The sequence below is a fragment of the Strix uralensis genome, chromosome Z (assembly GCF_047716275.1).
Source record: "Strix uralensis isolate ZFMK-TIS-50842 chromosome Z, bStrUra1, whole genome shotgun sequence".
NCBI lineage: Eukaryota > Metazoa > Chordata > Aves > Strigiformes > Strigidae > Strix > Strix uralensis.
In genome coordinates this window covers 10213669-10236680 of record NC_134012.1, presented here as the reverse complement: position 1 = coordinate 10236680, position 23012 = coordinate 10213669, and the positions used below count along the sequence as shown (strand labels likewise).

General features: G+C 41.4%; 1 protein-coding gene across 8 annotated transcripts in view; it reads left to right on the top strand.

Moving 5' to 3' along the window:
• Window positions 1-23012, top strand: part of PDE4D (phosphodiesterase 4D) — a 421789-nt gene that overhangs the window by 308572 nt on the left and 90205 nt on the right. For 6 of the 8 annotated variants that reach the window (XM_074855370.1, XM_074855371.1, XM_074855374.1 and 3 more), the window contains exons 3-5: window positions 2547-2583; window positions 7533-7606; window positions 8797-8846. In XM_074855370.1, the coding sequence (XP_074711471.1) occupies window positions 2547-2583; window positions 7533-7606; window positions 8797-8846 (161 nt within the window). The remainder of the gene's footprint in view (window positions 1-2546; window positions 2584-7532; window positions 7607-8796; window positions 8847-23012) is intronic. The other 2 variants (XM_074855377.1, XM_074855376.1) reach the window with 2 other exon arrangements.

Genomic DNA, 23012 nt, shown 5'->3' with positions numbered 1-23012 from the left:
CCTAAAAGTGCCTCCGCATTCAAGGCGTGGCAAACAGGGGCACTGAATGGGAAGAACAGCAAGAAAGTACCACCTCCAGTAAGGAAGTCCACCAGAGATTTTGAGAAGAAGGACCATCCTATTTTCAAGGTTTTGCCAATCTGCACTTTGACAGTTAATAACTATGTTATAGCAGTTGCCTGGAAATTTGAAGCACTAATGAATATTTTGTGCATTTGTGTCATAATGTTGGGCATTCAGTGTTTGTCACTGACAGATGCTTCTGACACTAGGAAGAACTAGCTCTACTCTATCTGGCTTATTTACAGGTAGAAACAATTTAATATTATTGTTCTTCATCCAGTGCTGCTGCTACTTGTAAAACTTTCCATCTCCAGGATTCTACCCCTTCATCATTTCCAAATGTGGGAATTAGACTTAGATTAGTCAAAAATGGGTTTGCATATTAATGTTAGAAACAGTTTCTGTGCAGAATTTGATTGCTCAGAAAACCACACTCATTTCTCAGAATTTGCTCAACCCTTTGTTTGCTTTTTGCCTAAACAACCTGAGTAACAGATAAAGTGAGTAGGCGTGAGGAGGACAGGCAAATAATTTACTTGAGGCTTTAGACTCTTCCATCTTTGCACAAGTCATTCAGATGACTAACACAGGATTCCTTGCGCTACACAGCTGTGCCTCTTTTAAGTGTCAAAACAGAAGAGAACATGGAGTAGCTATACACAAATAGCAAAAATATTCTTTATAAAAGGAAAGAAATTAACAGATTTTATTGAGGAAAAGGTAAGCCAGCTGTTACACAGCAGATAATACCATTTCACAGAATTTGAAGACAAAGAGCATAATTTTTCTGGAAGTGGGGTAGCATACATATTCACACTATGGCTCTTCAAGTGGAGAACAGGAAAGGAAGAGATGGATGTGGCTTATCTTCTGCTGAAGCCTTTGTGTAGCTGTGTAACTCATTAAGCAATCCTGATCAGAAATGATAGTCCAAGGCATTTCCTGATGTTTTCATGACCCAGTGAAAACATGAAGAGGTACTAAACCCAGCTGGTCATTAACTCCCCTCTTAATGCCCTGGGCTGATTCATGATGTCTATAACAACCGATTCAATTTGGCTTCACTGGGCAATTAAAGCCTCTGAGTTCCTCCCATGTTGCCATGTTTCTTGTCATTTGGTGTGAGGATCAGGCTTACATGCTTTCCGGCCAGGCTGGGACTCTGGTTTCACCTGAATCAACACCATATTCCAACCACTCCTGCAAAGAGTGTTTAAAGTGTAGACTTGTTCCGCAAAGTCTGTAAAACTCCATTTCTCTCTTTCAACTAGCAGGAACAAAAGAGATGGTAATAAAAACAGCTACACAGATATTAAGCATTAACATTTTGAATATTGGGGAGTTTTGTTTCATCCTTAAAGTCCCTCTGGTTGTATTAACTGCTGTTTTATTTAGGGTCTTGCAATATATTTTTTATTAGGTCTTGCAAAAACATTGCTGTCTGGTAGACAGTATATCAATTATAAAAATGATGTTGTAGCAACTCAAACACGAATCATATTTCTCCATTTATCAGTCTTTTTCTGAATACATTTTCATGTACTTGAAATCTGTTGTTAAATACTCATATATTATGCTAAACCTTAAATAACATTAGAATAGCACAAGAGCAATGACAATTCCTGCTGAAACCTGCAACTTGTAACTCATCACAAGAAATTCACTGTAGGCAAATAGAGGAGAATTAAAACAGAGTCACATTGGGTTTATGTCTGGAAAATTTGTTTTCATCTTGATTGCTGCCATACACTAGATATGATAACTGAAAACTCCCCCTGTCCCTGTGGTCCTCTGGAGGGGTCTGACTCCATATCCTCAGTGCTACAGATGCTACTCTTAAGCTCAACAGCCCTTCAGCCTACTTGCATTTACAAGACTATATTTTTTGGAAATGGTTTCCAGTAGCAGATTTTGGTGCCAGAGCAAAGGAACCCCTCTTTCCCTTTCTCCTTTCTCCCCTAGAGTGCGTCATCCCAGCACTTTGCCCATACGTCACCCCATGTGGATGAGGTTGCCACAGCAACATCACACACTTGGTCACACACCCTATAGCTACAGAAGTGTGAGTCAGTTTGAAAGTTTTACTAGGTTTTTGTTCTGGGATGTGCTGCCCAGCTGTCTGCAGTTACTCGTCTGTCCAGTGCTTACAAACCTGAACCCTTAATGGGGTTGCTTTTGGTATTTTCACCTCCATCCTTTGGGATGAAATCTCTGCAGGTGGGTCCTGGGCAGTCAGTCACCTGCCCAACTGGCAGAGCAGAAACCAGCTGGTTCATCAGCCATCCCATAGACATGCCAGGCAGTTGGGCAATTATTAAGTTGATACTTACTTTTCAAAGAATGTGTAAAGCCGCAGTAGTGAGTAACTGCAGAACAAAACTGGAATTAACTATAGTGCATTGTAAAACCTGATTTTCTTTCTGTTGAAGCAGTGTGATAAGTTTTCACTAATACCTAACTTACAACTCTGCTCATTTTTTCAGACATGGAGATGACTTGATTGTGACACCATTTGCTCAGGTAGGCACAATTTTGCCATATTTCTCACACAATCTTGCAATTTAAAGGCCAAATGGCCAAACCAGTTGTTTTCCGTCATTTATAAGATATATTCGCTTGAAATAGGAAAAAACTGTTTAAACAGAAAGTCATAAACTTCTCACTCTTTTAATCTATACCTCTTTTTCAATGCTTTTTGATTATCTGAAAAGTTGAAGTGCAACAGCACGATAAGCACCTTTGACTGATCTCTTCAAATATCATAGCAGACAGTCATGATAAAGACAAATCCGTGCTGTTACTCTCCTGCTTTTTACAATTACAATTTCTCTTTTTGAACATCTTTTATTCATTCAGTACAGGGTAATTTTTAGATGTGAGGAGAGTTTTACCCAGAATACTGACGTTCCTTTACATAAGCATCTCTGTTTTTTTCCATTCAGATTCTGTTTTATAAAATATCAGCTCAAAATTCTATATCATTTAGATCTCCACAATTTAGAAACTCCACAATTTTTAGCAGTAGAGCTGTTTTACCATGTATAAAGAGTTAACATTGATACTCCTTAAATTCAGGATGTGATAGGTTTTACCCTGTAATAGATAGGAATGAAAGTTAATTCAGTGCAAGTACAGGGGGAAAAAACAAATCTGGAAGTCATATGTGATTAAAGGTAAATGGAAATAGAAAGACTGAGTCACACAGCAGTCTAAAATAAGAATAAGGTATCCAACTTCAGTCTCAATATGCAGGTTGCTTTGGTCTAATAAGCCATTAAAACAATTATCAGTAATTTAGTAGGTTATTATACTTTTAATTATATTGTAAAAGGATACAGTGTTTATAAGACTCTCTGATCAAATCCTTAGTATGAAGAATACCATCATCTTTTATTAGCAGAGAAAAGATTAAGCCAGGGCTTTTTCTAAGAATACTTTAAGATCTCTCAAATGGTAAATATACTTCAACAATAATGAAAGAGTAGAAATTACAGGAAAAAGAAGGGGAAAAAAACAGTAAAACCACTTCTGGTTTTAGTTCCTCAGGAAACATAAAAACCCTAACTCTTGAGCGCATTAAAAATAGAAATTGTATGGTGGTCAGGCAATCCAATAATATTTACTATATTTGAGTTCATGTTCACCGTCATGTGAATTTTTATTACAAATTATGCCACATAGGTAAGTCAATTTCAGTATGCCTGGAAAAACAGCAAATATTACACCCCATTTACGTTTTTTTTTTCCTGGTTCAAAACACCCTATTTGTTTTAAGGGCAGTTTTGGGTTCTTGTTGTTGCTGATCGATGTGCTTCGACAATTAGAGGAGGAGCAGTTGAATGTTATTGCTACTTGCACCAAGGTCCTGTAATTGATTATTTGAGAGCTTTTAGTATTTCAGTGCAAAACCCTGTTAGCAGTGGTTTAAATCAACCTGTTTTCATCTGCATTGAACAGGAGAAAGAGCACTCACAGGGTGAGTTTTCACATATCACATTCCCTGACACAGGGGGAATTGAGATGCAGTAGAGTGAGTGTGCCTAATAGAGGGGAAGTGACATCTGATTAGACTCTTAGGAAAAATGTAGCCCTTATCTAAAAATGATTAGAATATGCAAAATCCCATCTCCCAGTATAGCCTCCTCACAGACTGTGTCTGCAGCTATGCACAGGGCCCGTGCCTCTGAGTTAGGTTACCAGTATTAGGACCTCACTCGGGACTTAGGAAACTGGATCCAATGTGCCAGCACAACATCTATGCATCATACAGACTACCCTTTTAATATCTTCCTACAGCAATATTTCTTCATGTAGATGCATTTTTCTGTTGCAAACAGCAAAAGCACTGTTTTAGTCCATTCGGGGCTTCCTAGTGGCAGTAGATCATGGCATGTGGAACACGTTCCAGTTATTTCAAACCATTCGTATTTTCTTCAGTTGATCAGGTTTGTTCATCTCATCATGAGCCACCTGGTAGTAATAGTTCCAATTTCAGCACTTCAGTTTCTATTCAGCACATCACCATGGAAGTGTGGCTGGATTTGTTAACTGGAGGAAGGTCCACTGCTGTGTGCCCCACATAGAATCTGGCCCCAGGACAAAATAATTTACTGTTTTTACCAGAATGGAATTTTGTAAGCAAAAATTAAAAAATATATTACAAGTATATTATTAGTTGCACTTCCCTATATTATAATACAAAGCAACTGCTGTAATTTTTCTTAGAATTTCACTTTTTAAAATAAAATTATTTGAAATGTAACAACAAATTCTGTAGGGTTTTTATAATCAAAAAAGTTTTATTTTGTAATTAACTTGCAACTGTTCGTATGGAACTTGATTTTGAAAATAATATTCTTTACTTAGCAATTAAACCTGAAGAGGTTTGCAGGTGACTGGTTTATCTCGCAAATCTTACTGTAGAAACACTAAGCACAAGTGGAATCTCTGTGGACAGAGAAACTGTCACTTAAACCAAATTATAATGAAAAACTGAACTACTATTTTATGTACTTATACTATAATAGACTTATAAATATTAATACCTTTATACAATAAATCAAGTTGTTTAGCAACAGTGTAGCCAATGGCCAGAGTTTTTGTTGTCACTTTTACACTCATTGCTATGTATGTGGGGATGCCTTGCACTTGCAGAAACTGTCGAAATATGTGCATGTATGCTAAAGCAGCTGCGATGCTTGGCAGGTACTAGACATTTCACTCCTGGACCTACAAAACAGTTATGTCACCTGCCAGATGAACAAATAAAGGACATCATACAAACCAAACAGTCAAGTCTGCTTTCTGAAAAAGGAGAGATTCATACTATTTCAGATAGTGGAAGAATCTGGTCAATGTGCATAGTGGTGAGCACTGTAGAGAGACTCCCTTGCAGCTCATCAGGGAACCGATCGTGGGTCCAGCAAGGCTTATCAGCCTCCACTTGTAACTGGCCCTGAGCAACCTTGCAGGTCTGCACACTTCTTTCCCCAGCACCCTAGGTGCTAAATGTCAAGTTATTTCAGATGCAACATGTACCTCAGCGAGGTCCATGTTTTCACGTGGCATCATGTCTAGCCTACTAATCCTTCTGAAACTCAGCCCTATACAGCAGGTACAGAGTCATTCGTAGCAGTTCAGCAGAGGCAGAGCAAATACGTATGATGTACCTGAGATCACTCACTGTGGAGTCACTCAGCTACCTTTGTACGTGCTCCCAATTCTCAGTGCACCTGACTATATGGCCAATTTGAGTCCTGCAGGGCTTACTGAGTAGGAACTTGCAGCCAGGAAAACCAACTACATCTTTTCATGGCCTGAGACAGCTCTGGGTATGTTTCTCTGATAATACTAGCACATACAAGCTGTCTCATCATCCTGGCACACATAAACTGAACCCAGGAAGATTGACCAAATTGAACTGCAAATGGACTGCAGACACTAAAATGTGTGTCTTACCTTAACTAACCTTTTTTCATTTATGCTTCTCCTTTCATCTTCAACTCATCCTTTCCTTTTACAGTATTTTCATACTTGTGCAGTTTTTCTTTGTTTTTATGTATTCATTTTTGAACTTCTGAACGCCAAAATCTTCTTTCCCCTTCTGTTCAGTTCATACCTATTTTCCATCTGTGTATATCCAACATCTACATACAATATTTGTTAGTGTCACTGTACCCTGGGCATGCAAATTTGATGGCATATATAATTATTTTTATTCCACGCTGAATGCAAAATACGTGAGTTTGCCTCCTGATCTTTGGAAATTAAAACCTAATGAAATTAATCCTGTGTAATTAGACAACAAATGTATTTTTATTTTTATAATCTTAACTCTTTTGGGAATTACCTGCAATAGCTTGAACACTCCCAGTCATTAGTAACTCCTGAATATTTTCTGTTACAAGCTTTCACTAAATCCTCCTTTTCTCTCCAGCCTCCTACCTGCTTCCTACCCTCATGTATAAATTTAAGGGGCTATGAAGTGAGGGCTGTTTCCTCTGCAACTCAGACCTCTAGAACCCAAATTCCCATTCCTGCCTTTATTATTCCTAGGACAGGTTCACCAGGGAACCAGCCCAATCTGGGCTGAGAAACAACGATGGGCAACTCCTGCAAAGACACATCAGTGATTAGTGTTGCTGCTTTCTCCCATTCCCAGTCTGGTTCCAAAAAAATCATGGTTTCTCTCTGACATCAGCTGAACTGCCTCCCCCTAGTTGGAGAGGTGTATCTTATTATCCTTACATGGTACAATATTTGTTGTATTTATCCAGCTGCTTTCAGAAGAGAGTGCCTATTCCACTTATAAGAAGACACACCTCTACTGCCTCCACTAACTGCTATCTTGCATGAAATTAAGTCCAGAAAGGAAGTAGTTCATTTATGTTGTCTTTCCCAATGTGCAAAACTTGTAAGAACCTGCAGACATTTCCCACCTGCTCAGGTGATACCTTCCTCTTACTCTGGCCTTCTGCACTAAGTCCCTAAATCAACTGCACCCCTTTGAGGACCCACTTATTTTTCCTGGCAGTCTAGACAATCTCTTTACCTTTGTCCTTTGAGGTTTGTGGGGGCTGAACTGCAAATAGAAGATTCTGTAATAATTTCTTATGCATGAAGTATGAGGCTTGAATGGGCTATTATTTTCCAAACATGAATGCTTTTACAGTAATTTTAAAGGACTAAGTAGTATTCTGTGAAAAACGTTCCTCCTCTTCAAGTAAGTCTGCCTTTAAACAAATAATGAGTTGTTTATGAGAAAAAAAGAAAAAAGAAATAAACTTTTGTCCTTGTATTACAGACACATTATTGTTAAATACTGGTCAAAGTCTTCAAACAAACCAACCCTGGAAACCTTTTACAATTGTTTTGCAATGTCCTTTCCTTTTCTTTGAGCACAGTGGAATGGAGATAACTCAGTCTCACCTGTGCAGAAATTTAGACTGAAACCATTTTGTCTGTTCCAGGTGCTGGCCAGCCTGCGTACTGTACGGAATAACTTTGCTGCATTAACTAATTTACAAGATCGGGCACCCAGCAAGTGAGTGTCAATTTTTGGCCACTGAACTTTTTGCAATGATACTTTTTAAATGTAAACTAAGAATAACAATTAGATGTTACAGATTTCAGTCTGTGCCACCAAACCTGCATAAAATATGTGGATGAGTAATGAGTTTATTAATCCCCTGAAGATGCTATACTTGATAGCTGAGACAACAGCCCCCTTGACTACTAATTGCTCTTGCATTGCTGTCCTTGCATAAACTTGGAGTGGTTTTGTGCAATTTATATGATTTTCAATAAATTAGTAATATGTCAAAGATCATTCAAAGATGATTATTCAGGCAGAGTCTGAGTCTTGCAAATGAACCAAAGTGGGAAGACAGCTACACTCATTGTGAACTATTCACATGATCTGAACCTAGAACTCTAACTCATCCAAGATAATGACACCCCGCTTATCCACAGTAGTTCATGATTATAAATGAGACATTATATAATCTTGTTTCAGTTGTGTTACAGCGTCATAGTTAACATTAACATTAGTTATACTGGCAAATTCTGTAGTGGAGCCATTTCCCTCACCCAAAATGTGTGTCTCTAGAACTTAGAAATAATTAACATTCCAAAGACAGCTGCCTACTGTTGCATATGCAGTGCCACTAAAAGATATTTCTAGCCCCTTTGGTTGGAATATGCAGACCTTACGTGGCCCTTGCTTGCAGTCATCCACAAATCCCTACACAGCTGTGTCAATCCAGCAACTTCTAGCTTTCTTTCGTGGGCATAACAGTCCACTGAGATTATTGTGAAAGGTATATTCAAAATAATGTGTGAAATGTGTATACAAAATAATAGAGTGAAAAATAATTTTTAAAAGAAGTATTTCAAGTGAGAGAATGTGGGAAGTGCAAGCCATGTTAGAGTAATGATAACTATGTTTATAAATCAAACTTCAAGCTAGATATGATTAGGCAGGTTTTTAATGAACTTGTACATTCCTAAAATATTCCTCTTTTGGAATCTGCAGAGATTTTTCAGGGTCAGTTGTGAATTCCCTTCTACACCAGAAAGAAATATCTGTTCTAAACAAACTTTTTCTTTGGCAATGCCAGCATATTCCAGTCGCAAATAATTTCCCAAGGAAATGTATTTTGTGTTACATTTTTCAAGGATTCAGTCATCTGTGAGTTTATCAGGCTTATACTTTTTTCCTTTTCTTTTGAACAGACGATCACCAATGTGTAACCAACCATCTATTAACAAAGCAACTATAACAGGTAAAAAGAGTTAATATGACTAAAATTCCTCTGTGAAATCATCATGGGTTTCTAAACTTAATACTTATTTATAAAAACATCTCATTGAAAACTGCATTAATATCCTTACATTGTTTCCTGTCCTTATATCTGTTTTATTAAAGAGGATTTGATTCATGTGGTAACTGAAATTGATGAATTTTAGTGTTGTATCATGTTAGCATTCTGATTTCTGTCTTATTCCGGTTTTCTGGTCTTTCACAATTCTCTTTTCCTTATATACTAGGGTGTGATGGTGTCATGATTAACTTCATTAGTAACTTTTTGCAACAACATGTAGTAGAAAGAATTGGTATGAGGAATGCATCATTCTTTCTATAGCTATACCAAGGCAAAGTCTTTGCATTACAAGCCCTTAAGCAATGAGGAGAAATTTTCAAAACTGACTTTTCTGATTTAGGGTGGTAAATTCTATTTCTGTAATAATTGTATGTGCATCAGAGAAAAATAATTCCTTTGTAAAAGACATTATTAATTCTAAAGAAACTTTAACTTGAAAACAAGACTGGCATTGTAAGTTACATGAACACTTCTGAAAAATTTACCCTGTGGCACGTTGATTATTATTATGACAACTTGGTCTTGGACATCTTTATGGGAACACACTTTATCTGACTTTGTATTTTTTACATCACATTAATCCATGTTTTTGTACTGTGTAATTTTCCAGGCAGGTACATTCTCTATGGTGTGTTGGCAGAGTGAAAGAGTATCTGCTTTTCCTCTTCGTGAAAGTATATAGACACTTACTAAACAGGCAATTTATCATTTAACTCAAAAACTTAATGTTTCCAGATTTTTCAAAATAGCTCTTGTCTTTTTGATTGTATAATAAATTTGTAACTCAAAGAAGAAATGGTACTTCAGCTATTTTGAGGAGAAGTGCGGCTTTGTCTTGTTCAATAGTTTCTGTCTTTAGACTCTGGAATATGTCAACATTGTTAGTTTTATTCATCTAGCCTTGCACAATATCCATATTTACCTCTAAAATACCCAGTCTTGACAGTTCTATATAATCTCATTCTCCTAGGAAACCATTAAGTGATCTGAGCATTTGTGTGTAGGGCTCATCACGGAACAGAGGGTTAAATATTTATATCTATTCTATAAAGAGAAAAGCATCCTTAGTTAAGGATGTTCTGCAATCATACTTAAATCCATGGTAATTAAATAAATAGGAAGGTGAGACAGATAAATGCTTAGATCAATTATAATCATAATCCTTTTTTAATGTATTCCTTTAAGAAGTAATTTTGGCCATTGGTTTCAAATTACATTACCATGAGAAAGTTATTGATAGGATGTTACACCTATTTTTAATAGTGGGATTTGTCTCATACAATGCAGTCGTCTAAAGCCTTTTATCTTAACTGGAGATAGAGATACTGGAAGACAGGGCTCATTCTTTGGTTCCAAGGGACTAACTTTAGGAAGCGTATATAACACAGTAAAATCCCTGACAGTAAAAGAAAATGTGATATCCAGAAGAGAAGATACACATGCCTGTGAACACACAGCAAGCCTACCTTACCTGTTCTCCCACAGTTGTTTGCGTGAGATCAGCTTCTTTCCTCCAGCAGGAGAAGCTGCTCAGACAGCAGGACCCAAGACACACTCAGCTGGAAGATGCTGTTGCTCTTTTTAAATTACCCCTGATCTGAAGGTTTCCATTCAGTTAACCCTCAGAGTGCACTCTACATGTCAGAAGTAATAAATAATCTGAAGTTTTAATGTTTAGGAGGAAGGTGGTGCAGTCAGTGTTGCAATTAATCTAGAAAATGCTTCTGTGCCAAGAAATTTAAAGGAAGCAAGAGAAGGCAAAGAATAGTAAGGATAATTTAATCTAATTTAGTTTAATCTGATTTCTCAGACATGGTGCTGGAATTGCTGTGCCCAAATTATGCATTGAACTGGGTGAGCTGTAGCCTGTGTGCATTGGATATAAGGGGCTAAAAGACTTTAATGATACAGGAAAGATATTAAGCCACTATAAAGCATGAAAATGGTTACAATTAATTTTGACTGTTGAATGGAAATTGAGGCTGGATACTATTTTGCCTGAATGGTTTTGCCCATTCTTAGTCATAGACTGGTTTTGTTATTTCCATAGCAGCAGATTTCATGGCATAAGCACAGAAGTATGCATAGGTGCTTTCTTGGGACACATAAAATCCTAGTAAAACATGTTGCGCTACAGCACTATGCCAAGAAGGAGATTACAAAGACTTTTCCTGTTCCTCACGGAATGATTGAAAACCGTTTCAGATGCTACTAAGCTTTTAGAATTCCTCTGGCAATGTTTGAAATGTAGCTTGTGCAGATCCTTTCAGCTGAGAAATCCTCCTGGTTGTGCTGTTCTCTGAGGTCATGTCATGGAGTATCCAGAACAATACACCAGACAGGTAGAGTCCCATCACATCATCCAGATGGCTCAGCTAGCAATCTCAGTGAGAACCAATCACAAGTGTAACAAACTAGGTGACTGGAAGGCACAGTGTTACTAAACTATGCCAATGCCAAACCAGAAACAGACACTTAAGATGGAGAGTTTATGTAGCTAATCTTCCTGGAAGAAGTGTCTTTGAGAAGACTCCAACTGAGGAAAGGGACAATCACAGAAAGCAAAAGTACTGCACAAGATACAGGGAAAACGACAAGGGAAAGAGAAAAAGGAATTTGGTAAATCCAAGTGACTAAGATAGAAATCCCATTTACTATTTTAAGAATTCACCCTGGGAGAAGATGCATTAGCAAGAAAGTAAGAAATTGTGGAATTGAGAAGTGAAACAGCACGGGAATCGAATGTAAATAGTTGCTGAGGGGCTCCAAAGAGGAGGATAGCAGCAGGGGACCCTTCTGAAAGCATCAAAAACCCACAGCAAAACAGCAAGACGAGAAGGCAGAAGCCCAGGGAAGGGGGAGAGCCTCAAGTCACCTCACCCCGAGTGGGAAGAGTGACCTGCGAATGAGGGCAGAGGGGACTCAGAGTGGGCGGAGACCAGAGAGACAACGCCCCACGCCCCTCATGTACAAGAGCAGCCGCCAGGGAGCGCGGGGGAACAGGGCTGGCGAACGGGGCCTGGCACGGCAGAAGGCTGCGGCATGGCAGTTGCGCAGGCAGGGCGAGCGGACAGGGCACAGTCCATCTGAGTCTAGAACTTATCTGAGATAGTTTCATCTTATCGTCCTCCACGAGTAGACTGAACCATGGTCTCCACTCATGTCAAAACCACCACCAGAATGAACGTGGTGACCCAGATGGAGCTGCCACGCAAACACATAGCAGTCCAGGTCCCCGGCTGCAGGGAGTGCCTGAGCCTGTCAGTCCTGCCGGAGGGCAGCAGTGACAGCACCTGTGTGCGCTGTGATCAGCTGGATGACCTGCTCAGCCTGGTGGCAGAACTCAAAGAAGAGGTCACAAGATTAAGAAGTATTAGGGAGTGTGAAAGGGAGATTGATCGGTGGAGTAACACCCTAGCACCCCTGAAACAAAAGGAGCAAATGGAGGCTCCAAACAAGGCAATCTCTCACCCTCTTGTTACCAGACAGAAGGAGGGGTCCTGAGAGATGGGGGACGCTGGAAACAGAAAAATCCACTCCTGACGTCCCTCACCCTCCACGGTGTCCCTTCACAACAGATACCAGGCCCTGGAACTTATGAATGAAGCAGAGAATGACAAAGAAAATGAGTCAAAAAAGGAGGAAGACCAAGGTCCACCAAGGATGGGTCGCTCTAGACCAGGTATTAAAACCAATGCTGAAAAGAACCCCAGAAGAGTCATTGTAGTGGGTGACTCCATTATGGCGGGTGTCGAAGGCCCAATATGCAGATCAGGCCCGCTTCATAGGGAAGTTGCTGCCTCCCTGGGGCCCAGGGTCAAGGACCTCACAGCAAAACTCTCCACTCTAGTGAGACCCAAGAATTACTACCCTCTCCTGGTTTTTCAGGTAGGTAGTGACAATATTACCAGGAGAAGTCCTAAAGAAATGAAGAGAGATTTCAGGGCCTTGGGGAAACTGGTTAAGGAGCTGGGGGCACAAATAGTGTTCTCCTCCATCCCTTCACTTGCAGGGATGGATGAGGAAGAATACAGGAGAACTCAACAGATGAACCTGTGGCTCCAAGACTGGTGTTACTGGCAGGGCTTTGGATTTTTCAATCATGGGTTAGTATACAGGACGCCAGACTTTTGGCATCAGATGGGATGCACTTGTCCCAGAGGGGGAAAAGGATCTTGGGGCAGGAGTGAGCTGGGCTCATTGAGAGAGCTTTAAACTAGATTTGAAGGGAGAAGGGGACAAAACTGGAACTCCCAAGTATAAGCCCCAAGGAAGATTACGAGACCTTGTGGGCCGGTGTGCCAGTGACGACCCTCACCCTGCCGTCTCAGTGGAGGCAAGGGATGGAGCAGCTCATCCTGAGTACCATCACACAACACATGCGGGACAACCAGATGATCAGGCCCAGTCAGCATGGGTTTATGAAAGGCAGGTCCTGCTTGACAAACCTGATCTCCTTCTACAACAGGGCGACCTGCTTATTGGATGAGGGAAAGGTTGTGGATGTTGTCTACCTTGACTTCAGTAAGGCCACAGCATTCTCCTGGTGAAACTGGCTGCTCGTGGCTTGGATGGGCACACGCTTTGCTGGGTAAAAAACTGCCTGGATGGCCGGGCCCAAAGAGTTGTGGTGAATGGAGTTAAATCCGGTTGGCGGCCGGTCACAAGTGGTGTCCCCCAGGGCTCGGTTTTGGGGCCACTCCTGTTTAACATCTTTATTGATGATCTAGACGAGGGGATCGAGTGCACCCTCAGTAAGTTTGCAGATGACACCAAGTTGGGTGGGAGTGTTGATCTGCTCGAGGGTAGGGAGGCTCTGCAGAGAGACCTGGACAGGCTGGAGTGATGGGCTGAGGCCACCTGTAGGAGCTTCAATAAGGCCAAATGCCGAGTGCTCCACTTCGGCCACAACAACCCCCAGCAGTGCTACAGGCTTGGGGAGGAGTGGCTGGAGAGCTGCCAGTCAGAGAGGGACCTGGGGGTGTGGATTGACAGCCAGCTGAACAGGAGCCAGCAGTGTGCCCAGGTGGCCAAGAAGGCCAATGGCATCCTGGCTTGCATCAGAAATAGTGTGGCCAGCAGGGACAGGGAAGTGATCTTACCCCTGGACTTGGCACTGGTGAGGCCGCACCTCGATTACTGTGTTTAGTTTTGGGCCCCTCACTACAAAAGGGACATTGAATTACTCGAGCGTGTCCAAAGAAGGTCAGTGAAGCTGGTGAACATTCTGGAGCACAAGTCTTATGAGGAGCAGCTGAGGGAACTGGGGTTGTTTAGTCTGGAGAAGAGGAGGCTGAGGGGAGACCTCATCGCCCTCTACAGCTACCTGAAAGGAGGTTGCAGAGAACTGGGGATGAGTCTCTTTAACCAAGTAATAAGTGATAGGACAAGAGGGAATGGCCTCAAGTTGCACCAGGGAAGGTTTAGACTGGATATTAGGAAGCATTTCTTTACAGAACGGGTTGTTAGGCGTTGGAATGGGCTGCCCAGGGCAGTGGTGGAGTCCCCATCCCTGGAGGTGTTTAAGAGTCGGGTTGACATAGTGCTTAAGGATATGGTGTAGTTGGGATCTGTCAGTGCTTGGTTAATGGTTGGACTGGATGATCTTCAAGGTTTTTTCCAACCTAGATGAGTCTGTGATTCTGTGACTCTTAAGAAGCAACAGCAACCATGGTAACCTTAAACTTTGCAGTGATTTTTCAATGGAAATATGTAGCAGTTTTCAATGTAAATATGTAGAAGTTCACCATCAAAATACAGTCTGTTCTATTCAATATATCTACATGAATCCCATTTGGAAACTGTTGAAAGAAGCTAGTAAATATCAGTGGCATACTTGATCTTCAGTATGAGTCAAGAATGCTATAGCATGCTGAGTGTTCCTTTTGCAGACAAATTACGGAGTACAAGGTGGGATCTTCTCATGTAACAGAAGACTTCTTAGATGGAACTTTTCTTACTTGCTTTAGACATCTACGGTGTAGATACCTATTTTGTCGAGGCTCCTTAGAGTCCCCTTATAGTCAGTGTGAATAAGCACATGAGATTGCATGTCTTCTTTAAAGGGAGATGAATTGCTCCCTAAATTCCTCCCATGACAGACCAGACTGGGATAACTCCCTGCTTGCTGTAGTGCTTCCATGCATGGTATTCTGTGCGTCAACCACAAGAGGGGTTCCTCTCACTACAAGTCACGTTTTCCAGGCAGTGGTATGCAGTTCTCACAGGGGTTCTCAACACTCTTCTTGCTCAAAGGGTCCACTTTATGGTATTTTAACGTGTTAATTCTGAAGTTGATGCCAATTTTTACATTAAAATTTGATTAAAAGTTTTTACAGTTCATCTCACCTCACCCCTTGTTTTCTGTGTTCAGTCACCATATATGTTTGTTTACGTGTCCAGGGCCACCACTTGAAGGACAGACTTCAGCCCCATTGTGGCCCTAAAGAGGGCGGTTGGGTTAAGAAAATGTCTTTAAGAGAAAAACCACCTAGTTAAACTGGGTCCCACCAACCATATTATCACTGCATATGCTAGCGTGTCAGGGCAGGTGGGGGGGGGGGGGCGGGGGGAGAGGGGAGGAGCTTGAGTATGAGAGCAGCATTGAACATTGAGGGCACAGTGCTTTCCGCGGGCCAGACCAAAAGTTTCCGGGCTGGACGTCCCCCCCCCAGTGACAACATCGCAGCCCCCCCAGGGGTCCGCGGACCACAGGTTGAGAACCACTGTCGCAACCAGTGAATTATAAATAATGTTTCATTTTCAGAAAAATGAAACTAGCTGTGACTCAAGGACTGAGCTTGCAAGTTTTATTTTTTGACTAATAACAAAATGAGCAAGCATTAGATATCTTTTGATTTCTAATATCTGCATTTCTAAATCAGAAGAATTTGAATTAAGAAGGAACCATGTAAGGTCTTTCTTAATATGCGTCAGATTTAAAACAGATAGCAGATCTCACAGTTTCTCTGTCCACTAATGACAATTTGCAAACTCCTTCTCACAGCTGCTTTTAATGTGCAAAGATTCTGCCTGTACAAGGAGATAAGCTTGTCCAAAAGAATGAGTTTCTGAGCCCCCAAATACTATCACAACTCCTGATGAACTGGCAAGTCTTAGTTAACCTAAAATCACAGACCCAAGGTGTGATTCCTATATATACATATATTAGTCATAATAGCTAAATCATAGTGATAGCTTTAAAGTGGATTTAAATATAAATTACATAAGTGGCCCTTTATACTACAAATACAGTGCCAAAGGACCTGGAAATGAAGACTTGTATATGTAACAAAAAAGCCATTTAATCATAAAATAAACCATAACTGCAAAATTGCACTTTTTAGAAGTTATTTACACTTTACAATTTTGCATCAAAAACTAACCCAAGCCTATTTCATCAGATAGAGGAAAATATATGGAGTTTTTCAACAACAAGCTACATTTCATTTATTAAAATATAGGAAGCATGTGGCTTAGTGTGAGGAAAACCCCTTCAGATTTTGTCATGTATAAAAAAACCACAGCAATAGAGAAGTAAACTGTTTGTAACAATTAAGAGGTTATAAATATAACTGAATTAATTTGTTACTCCATGCTTTCATTGCTTTTTATTGGACCTGAGTTACACTCTTTACATGTATGGCTCTGCATCTTAAATCCCACAGAAATCAATATCCTTTTAATTAAGTGGAATTTCTTGCATGCTTTTCATGGGCTTTGTCCAACACATTTCATGATTTGTTTTGATTAGCTTCAGGTTTCCCAATTAAATTTATAGTTGTGAAATGGGATCTACCAGTCTTTTGCTAGAGATTTTATTACATTGAAAGTATAATCAATCATTATTTAATAATTACATATTAATTAATTAGAAATTAGCCTCCTGTTTTTCAGTATGATACACTTAAATATCACTGTAGTAAGCTTAACATCTATATTCATACAGACTATACTCTTTCTAAATTCAAGTAGGTGGACATAACAACAAAAAACAAAGGTTACAGACAAAAATCAGTATGTTATATCTTATGGCAACGGGAATAATTATTTTGAGTGTGTATATCTCCATGTATCTCATTCTTAACAGCTCTGTAACTAAAAGATTTTATTGAATAACAGAATGGAATTAAAGTAGAATAAATTCTTGTTCAATAAGAAGTAACATTCTTGATATGCTTTAAACAGTCCAAAAGTCCAGAAGGCAAAGTGTTACATACCCTGCTGAATCTTCCAGGGCTTGACTGGACTGTACAGTGTATCACTGCATGGAGATGTTCTCAATAATCCAAATGCCTTTTATTCTTTCCTGTTTCTGGGATTCTGCCAGAGCACAGCAGGGGATAAAGCAAACATGAGAAGATGAGTGGACCAAAAAAAAGCAAAAATGTATGCCTTAGAGAGGTTAATTCATGCAATACTGGGGTAATTGCCACTAGCTTGGGAGTGGGTATGTGGGATTGAGGGGATCATAAATATATATGAAAAGAGGTTTAAAAGTAAAGAATATTTCAGTTTTTTAACAAAAGAAAACTCAATGCAGTATCAGTGTCACATTTTAAAATGTTAAAGACCTTAAATTTCATACCCAGATTTAGGCAGATACACAAAACATGCCCTATTCAAGATGTAATTGCAGTATACGTATCAACTCGCTAGATTTAGTCAGCAGGATTACATTTATAAATGAGAACTTCCCACTCTTACTTAATTTGCCCACTGAATATATTTTTATCTTATTACAGAGACGTATTCCTATGGTAAACTGCACTGCCAGATTTTTGGCAGAGATGAGGTAAAATATTCTTAAATCCTTACTCAAGTTTATTGAGTAAAGAGTGCTTTCCTGAAGCACTGGAGAAACTGGACACCCTGGTTTTAAAGGAGGATGTTTTTGATAAAATGGCCTTTGTTCTTTGTGCTGTATGTTGAATGACATGTAAATGTTCTGATCTTTTTACTTTTGCTTATACCCATACACCTATGGATATTTTGAATTAATTTAACTCACCTCAGACAATTATTTTAATTTCAGGGTAAATAACACAGATACTTTTATTTTCAAGTGTAAATGTGATTTGTAGCATTTTCACATCTTTCAGTCTGTGGTAAATGCCATCTGTTATTTGAGAAATTAGCAGATGTCTATCTGCAGACTCATGGCAGGTTAACAGTATACATCATCAGTGTTTGAATTCAAGATTACAAGTGCTCTGTATACACAAAAGTTACTGTCACACACATGTTGGTCCACCTCAGTTTACGTCCTTAGGAAATGTGTTTAATACTCACATTTAGGACCAGAATCTTTACTAAGAGTCAGTTAAATGTGTCCTTTTAACTTCTGTGAGTGCTTTTGAAATTACCCCTTTATGTGAACTATGTGAAGAAAGCCATATTCATTAGAACTGTTTTCTCAAATAGACAAAAAAATAGCACATGGTGTTGTTTGGTATGGTTTTTATACTACGTGAAGAGTAGTTAAATGAGAGAAAGGAACTGACAAACCAAAAGAAAACTATATGGATGGTTATATGCCTATATTAAGCTGTTCATATTAATGGAGTCCTGAAAATGTGTTTTCTGGAAGATACCTATAGCACGTATACATCTAAGCACTACTTGTCACTGTTAATCATATAAGTATTTATCACTTTGTTATTTCTATCCAGCTCAACTCCTGCCTTTAAAAACAAAAGGCCTCTTACAAACTCACATCCCAGGCCTAATATTCTTTTTTGTATTAAATTGAAGTACTTAACACAAAAAAAAATTGCAGAATTCAGTCATCCAGTCAGCTGAATGACCTGCTTAGCCTGGTGGCAGAACTCAAAGAGGTGGAAAGATTGAGTATTAGGGAATATAAAAAAGGGAAATTGATCGGTGGAGTAGCACCTTAGCACCCCTGAAGCAAAAGGAGCAAATGGAGGCTCCAAACAAGGCAGGCAATCCCACACCTTCTTGCTACCATGCAGCAGGAGCGGACCTGAGAGATGGGGGAGATTGGAAACAGGTCGCTGCTCAGGGAGGCAGGAAAATCCCCTCCTGACCTCCCTCACCTTCCATGGTGCCCCTTCACAACAGATATGGGGCCCTGGAACTTGTGAATGAAGCAGAGAAGGATGAAGAAAATGAGCCAAATAAGGAGCAAGATGAAGGTCCACCGAGGCTGGGTCACCCTAGACCATGTATTAAAACCAATACTGAAAAGAACAGCACAAGGGTCATTATGGTGGGTGACTCCATTCTGAGGGGTGTCGAAGGCCCAATATGCAGACCGGACCCACTTCATATGGAAGTCTGCTCCCTCCCTGGGGCCCGGATCAAGGACCTCACAGCAAAACTCCCCACTCTAGTGAGACCCAAGAATTACTACCCTCTCTTGGTTTTTCAGGTGGGTAGCAATGATATTAACAGAAGTCCAAGATCAATGAAGAGAGATTTCAGGACCTTGGGAAACTGGTTAAGGAGCTGGGGGCACAAATAGTGTTCTCCTCCATCCCTTCACTTGCAGGGATGGATGAGGAAGAATACAGGAGAACTCAACAGATGAGCCTGTGGCTCCAAGACTGGTGTTACCGGCAGGGCTTTGGATTTTTCAATCATGGGTTAGTATACAGGACGCCAGACTTTTGGCATCAGATAGGATGCACCTGTCCCAGAGGGGGAAAAGGATCTTGGGGCAGGAGTGAGCTGGGCTCATTGAGAGAGCTTTAAACTAGATTTGAAGGGAGAAGGGGACAAAACTGGAACTCCCAAGTATAAGCCCCAAGGAAGATTACGAGACCTTGTGGGCCGGTGTGCCAGTGACGACCCTCACCCTGCCGTCTCAGTGGAGGCAAGGGATGGAGACATGCAGCACAACAAAGATGCAAGGGATATTGATGGATCAGTAACCGTGGTAACACCTGTGAAAGTTCAGGGTGGAATTAGGACCTCTAAATGCAAAAAGGTGTTTGGGACATCAGCCCATCTGAAGTGCATGTATACCAATGCACACAGCATGGGTAACAAAGAGAAGAAGCTTGAAGCCATGATGAAACAGGAAAATTATGATGTAGTGGCTGTTACAGAAACATGGTGGATGTCTCCCATGACTGCATTGTGCCAGTTGATGGCTACAAGCTCAAGGAAGGAGAGGTGGTGGGGTGGCGCTGTATGTCAGGGACTGTTATGATTGCTTTGAGTACAAGTGTAGTGAAGACAGGGTGGAGTGTCTTTGTGTTAGAATCAAGGAAAAGGCCAATAGGGCAGATGTTGTAGTGGGAGTCTACTATAGGCCACCCAACCAGGACAGAGGAGTGGATAAAATATTCTATAGACACTTAGGAGAAATCTCATGATCGCTTGCCCTTGTTCTTGTGGGAGACTTTAACTTCCCAGACATCTGCTGGAACACAGCAGAGTGGGACCAGTCCCAGAGATCCCTGGAATGTGTGGGAGATAACTTCCTGACACAGCTGGTGAGTGAACCGACCAGAGAAGGTGCCCTGCTGGACCTCCTCTTTGTGAACAGAGAAGGACTGGTGGATGATGTGGAGGCTGGAGGCCGACTAGGGCACAGTGATCATGAAATAATAGAGTTCTCTATTCTTAGGGAGGCCAGGAGAGGGAGAAGCAGAACTGACATCCTGGACTTCCAAAGGGCTGACTTTATCTTGTTTAGGCACCTGCTTGACAGGATCCCTTGGGAGATGATCCTGAAGGGTATAGGGGTCCAGGAATGCTGGGAACTCTTTAAGAATGGCACAGGAACAGGCTGTCTCCAGGTGCTGTAAGAGAAGCCGGTGGCAGAGAAGACCACCCTGGCTGAACAGGGAGCTTTGGCTGCAACTCAGGGAGAAAAGGAGAGTTTATGGCCTTTAGAAGAAGGGACTAGCCACTCACAGTGATTACAAAGATGCTGTGAGGCTGTGCAGGGCAGAAATCAGGAGGTCTAAAGCCCAGCTGGAAATTAATCTGACTTCAGCAATCAAGGACAACAAGAAATGTTTCTATAAGTATGTGAGCAGCAAAAGAAAGACCAGGGAGATCCTCCATCTCCTGCTAGACACAGGAGGAAACATGGCAACAAGTGATGAGGAAAAGGCTGAGGTCCTTAATGCCTTCTTTGCCTCAGTCTTTAATAACAAGACTAGTTGTACTGAGGGAATCCAGCCTCCTCAGCCAGAAGACAGAGACTGGGAGAACGACCCCCCCACAATCCAGGAGGAGATAGTAACATACTGCATCACATAGACACACACAAGTCTATGGGACCGGATGGGATACACCCGAGGGTGCTGAAGGAGCTGGATGGGGTGCTCGCCAAGCCGCTTTCCATCATTTACCAGCAGTCCTGGCTGGCCAGGGAGGTCCTGACAGATTGCAAATTGGCCAATGTGACGCCCATATATAAGAAAGGCCGTAAAGATGATCTGGGAAATTACAGTCCTGTCAGTTTGACATCAGTGCCCGGGAAGCTGATGGAGAGCTCATCCAGAGTACCATCATACAACATATGTGGGACAACCAGATGATCAGGCCCAGTCAGCATGGGTCCTGATCTCCTTCTATGACAGGGTGACCTGCTTATTGGATGAGGGAAAGGCTGTGGACGTTGTCTACCTTGACTTTAGTAAGGCCTTTGACACCGTTGCCCACAGCATTCTCCTGGCAAAACTGGCTGCTCGTGGCTTGGATGGGCACACGCTTTGCTGGGTAAAAAACTGCCTGGATGGCCGGGCCCAAAGAGTTGTGGTGAATGGAGTTAAATCCGGTTGGCAGTCTGTCACGAGTGGTGTCCCCCAGGGCTCAGTTTTGGGGCCTCTCCTGTTTAACATCTTTATTGATGATCTAGACGAGGGGATCGAGTGCACCCTCAGTAAGTTTGCAGATGACACCAAGTTGGGTGGGAGTGTTGATCTGCTCGAGGGTAGGGAGGCTCTGCAGAGAGACCTGGACAGGCTGGAGCGATGGGCTGAGGCCACCTGTAGGAGTTTCAATAAGGCCAAATGCCGGGTGCTGCACTTGGGCCACAACAACCCCCAGCAGCGCTACAGGCTTGGGGAGGAGTGGCTGGAGAGCTGCCAGTCAGAGAGGGACCTGGGGGTGTGGATTGACAGCCGGCTGAACAGGAGCCAGCAGTGTGCCCAGGTGGCCAAGAAGGCCAATGGTGTCTTGTGTCAGAAATAGTGTGGCCAGCAGGGACAGGGAAGTGATCTTACCCCTGGACTTGGCACTGGTGAGGCCGCACCTCGATTACTGTGTTTAGTTTTGGGCCCCTCACTACAAAAGGGACATTGAATTACTCGAGCGTGTCCAGAGAAGGGCAACAAAGCTGGTGAAAATTCTGGAGCACAGGTCTTATGAGGAGCGGCTGAGGGAACTGGAGGTGTTTAGTCTGGAAGAGGCTTAGGGGAGATCTCATCGCCCTCTACAACTGCCTGAAAGGAGGTTGCAGAGAGCTGGGGATGAGTCTCTTTAACCAAGTAACAAGCGATAGGACAAGAGGGAATGGCCTTGAGTTGTGCCAGGGAAGGTTCAGGCTGGATATTTCTTTCCAGAACAGGTTGTTAGGCGTTGGAATGGGCTGCCCAGGGCAGTGGTGGAGTCCCCATCCCTGGAGGTGTTTAAGAGTTGGGTTGACATAGCGCTTAAGGATATGGTGTAGTTGGGATCTGTCAGTGCTAGGTTAATGGTTGGACTAGATGATCTTCGAGGTTTTTTCCAACCTAGATGATTCTGTGATTCGGTGATTCTGTAACTCTAACCCAGAGACAAAATGAAGATGACAGACAATAAATTAAGGTAGTCTCTCTTAAACCGTAGGATAATATATAAATATAGAAGTTTTCTTTCCTTAATAATAGTGAACAAGGTAGGATTACATCTGAGTGAGTGAATTTTGCCACTAGATAACTTAGTACTATGCTAAAGAAACAGGATATAACTCAGGAATGTATTACAGAAGTGCCTACTGGATTAGCAAGCACTGAAAAATTCCCCTTGTGTTAAGTAAACCATATGCTAGTGGCCTATTTATTGGACATACCATCAGAACCATTGACCAATTAGTCTTTAATTGAA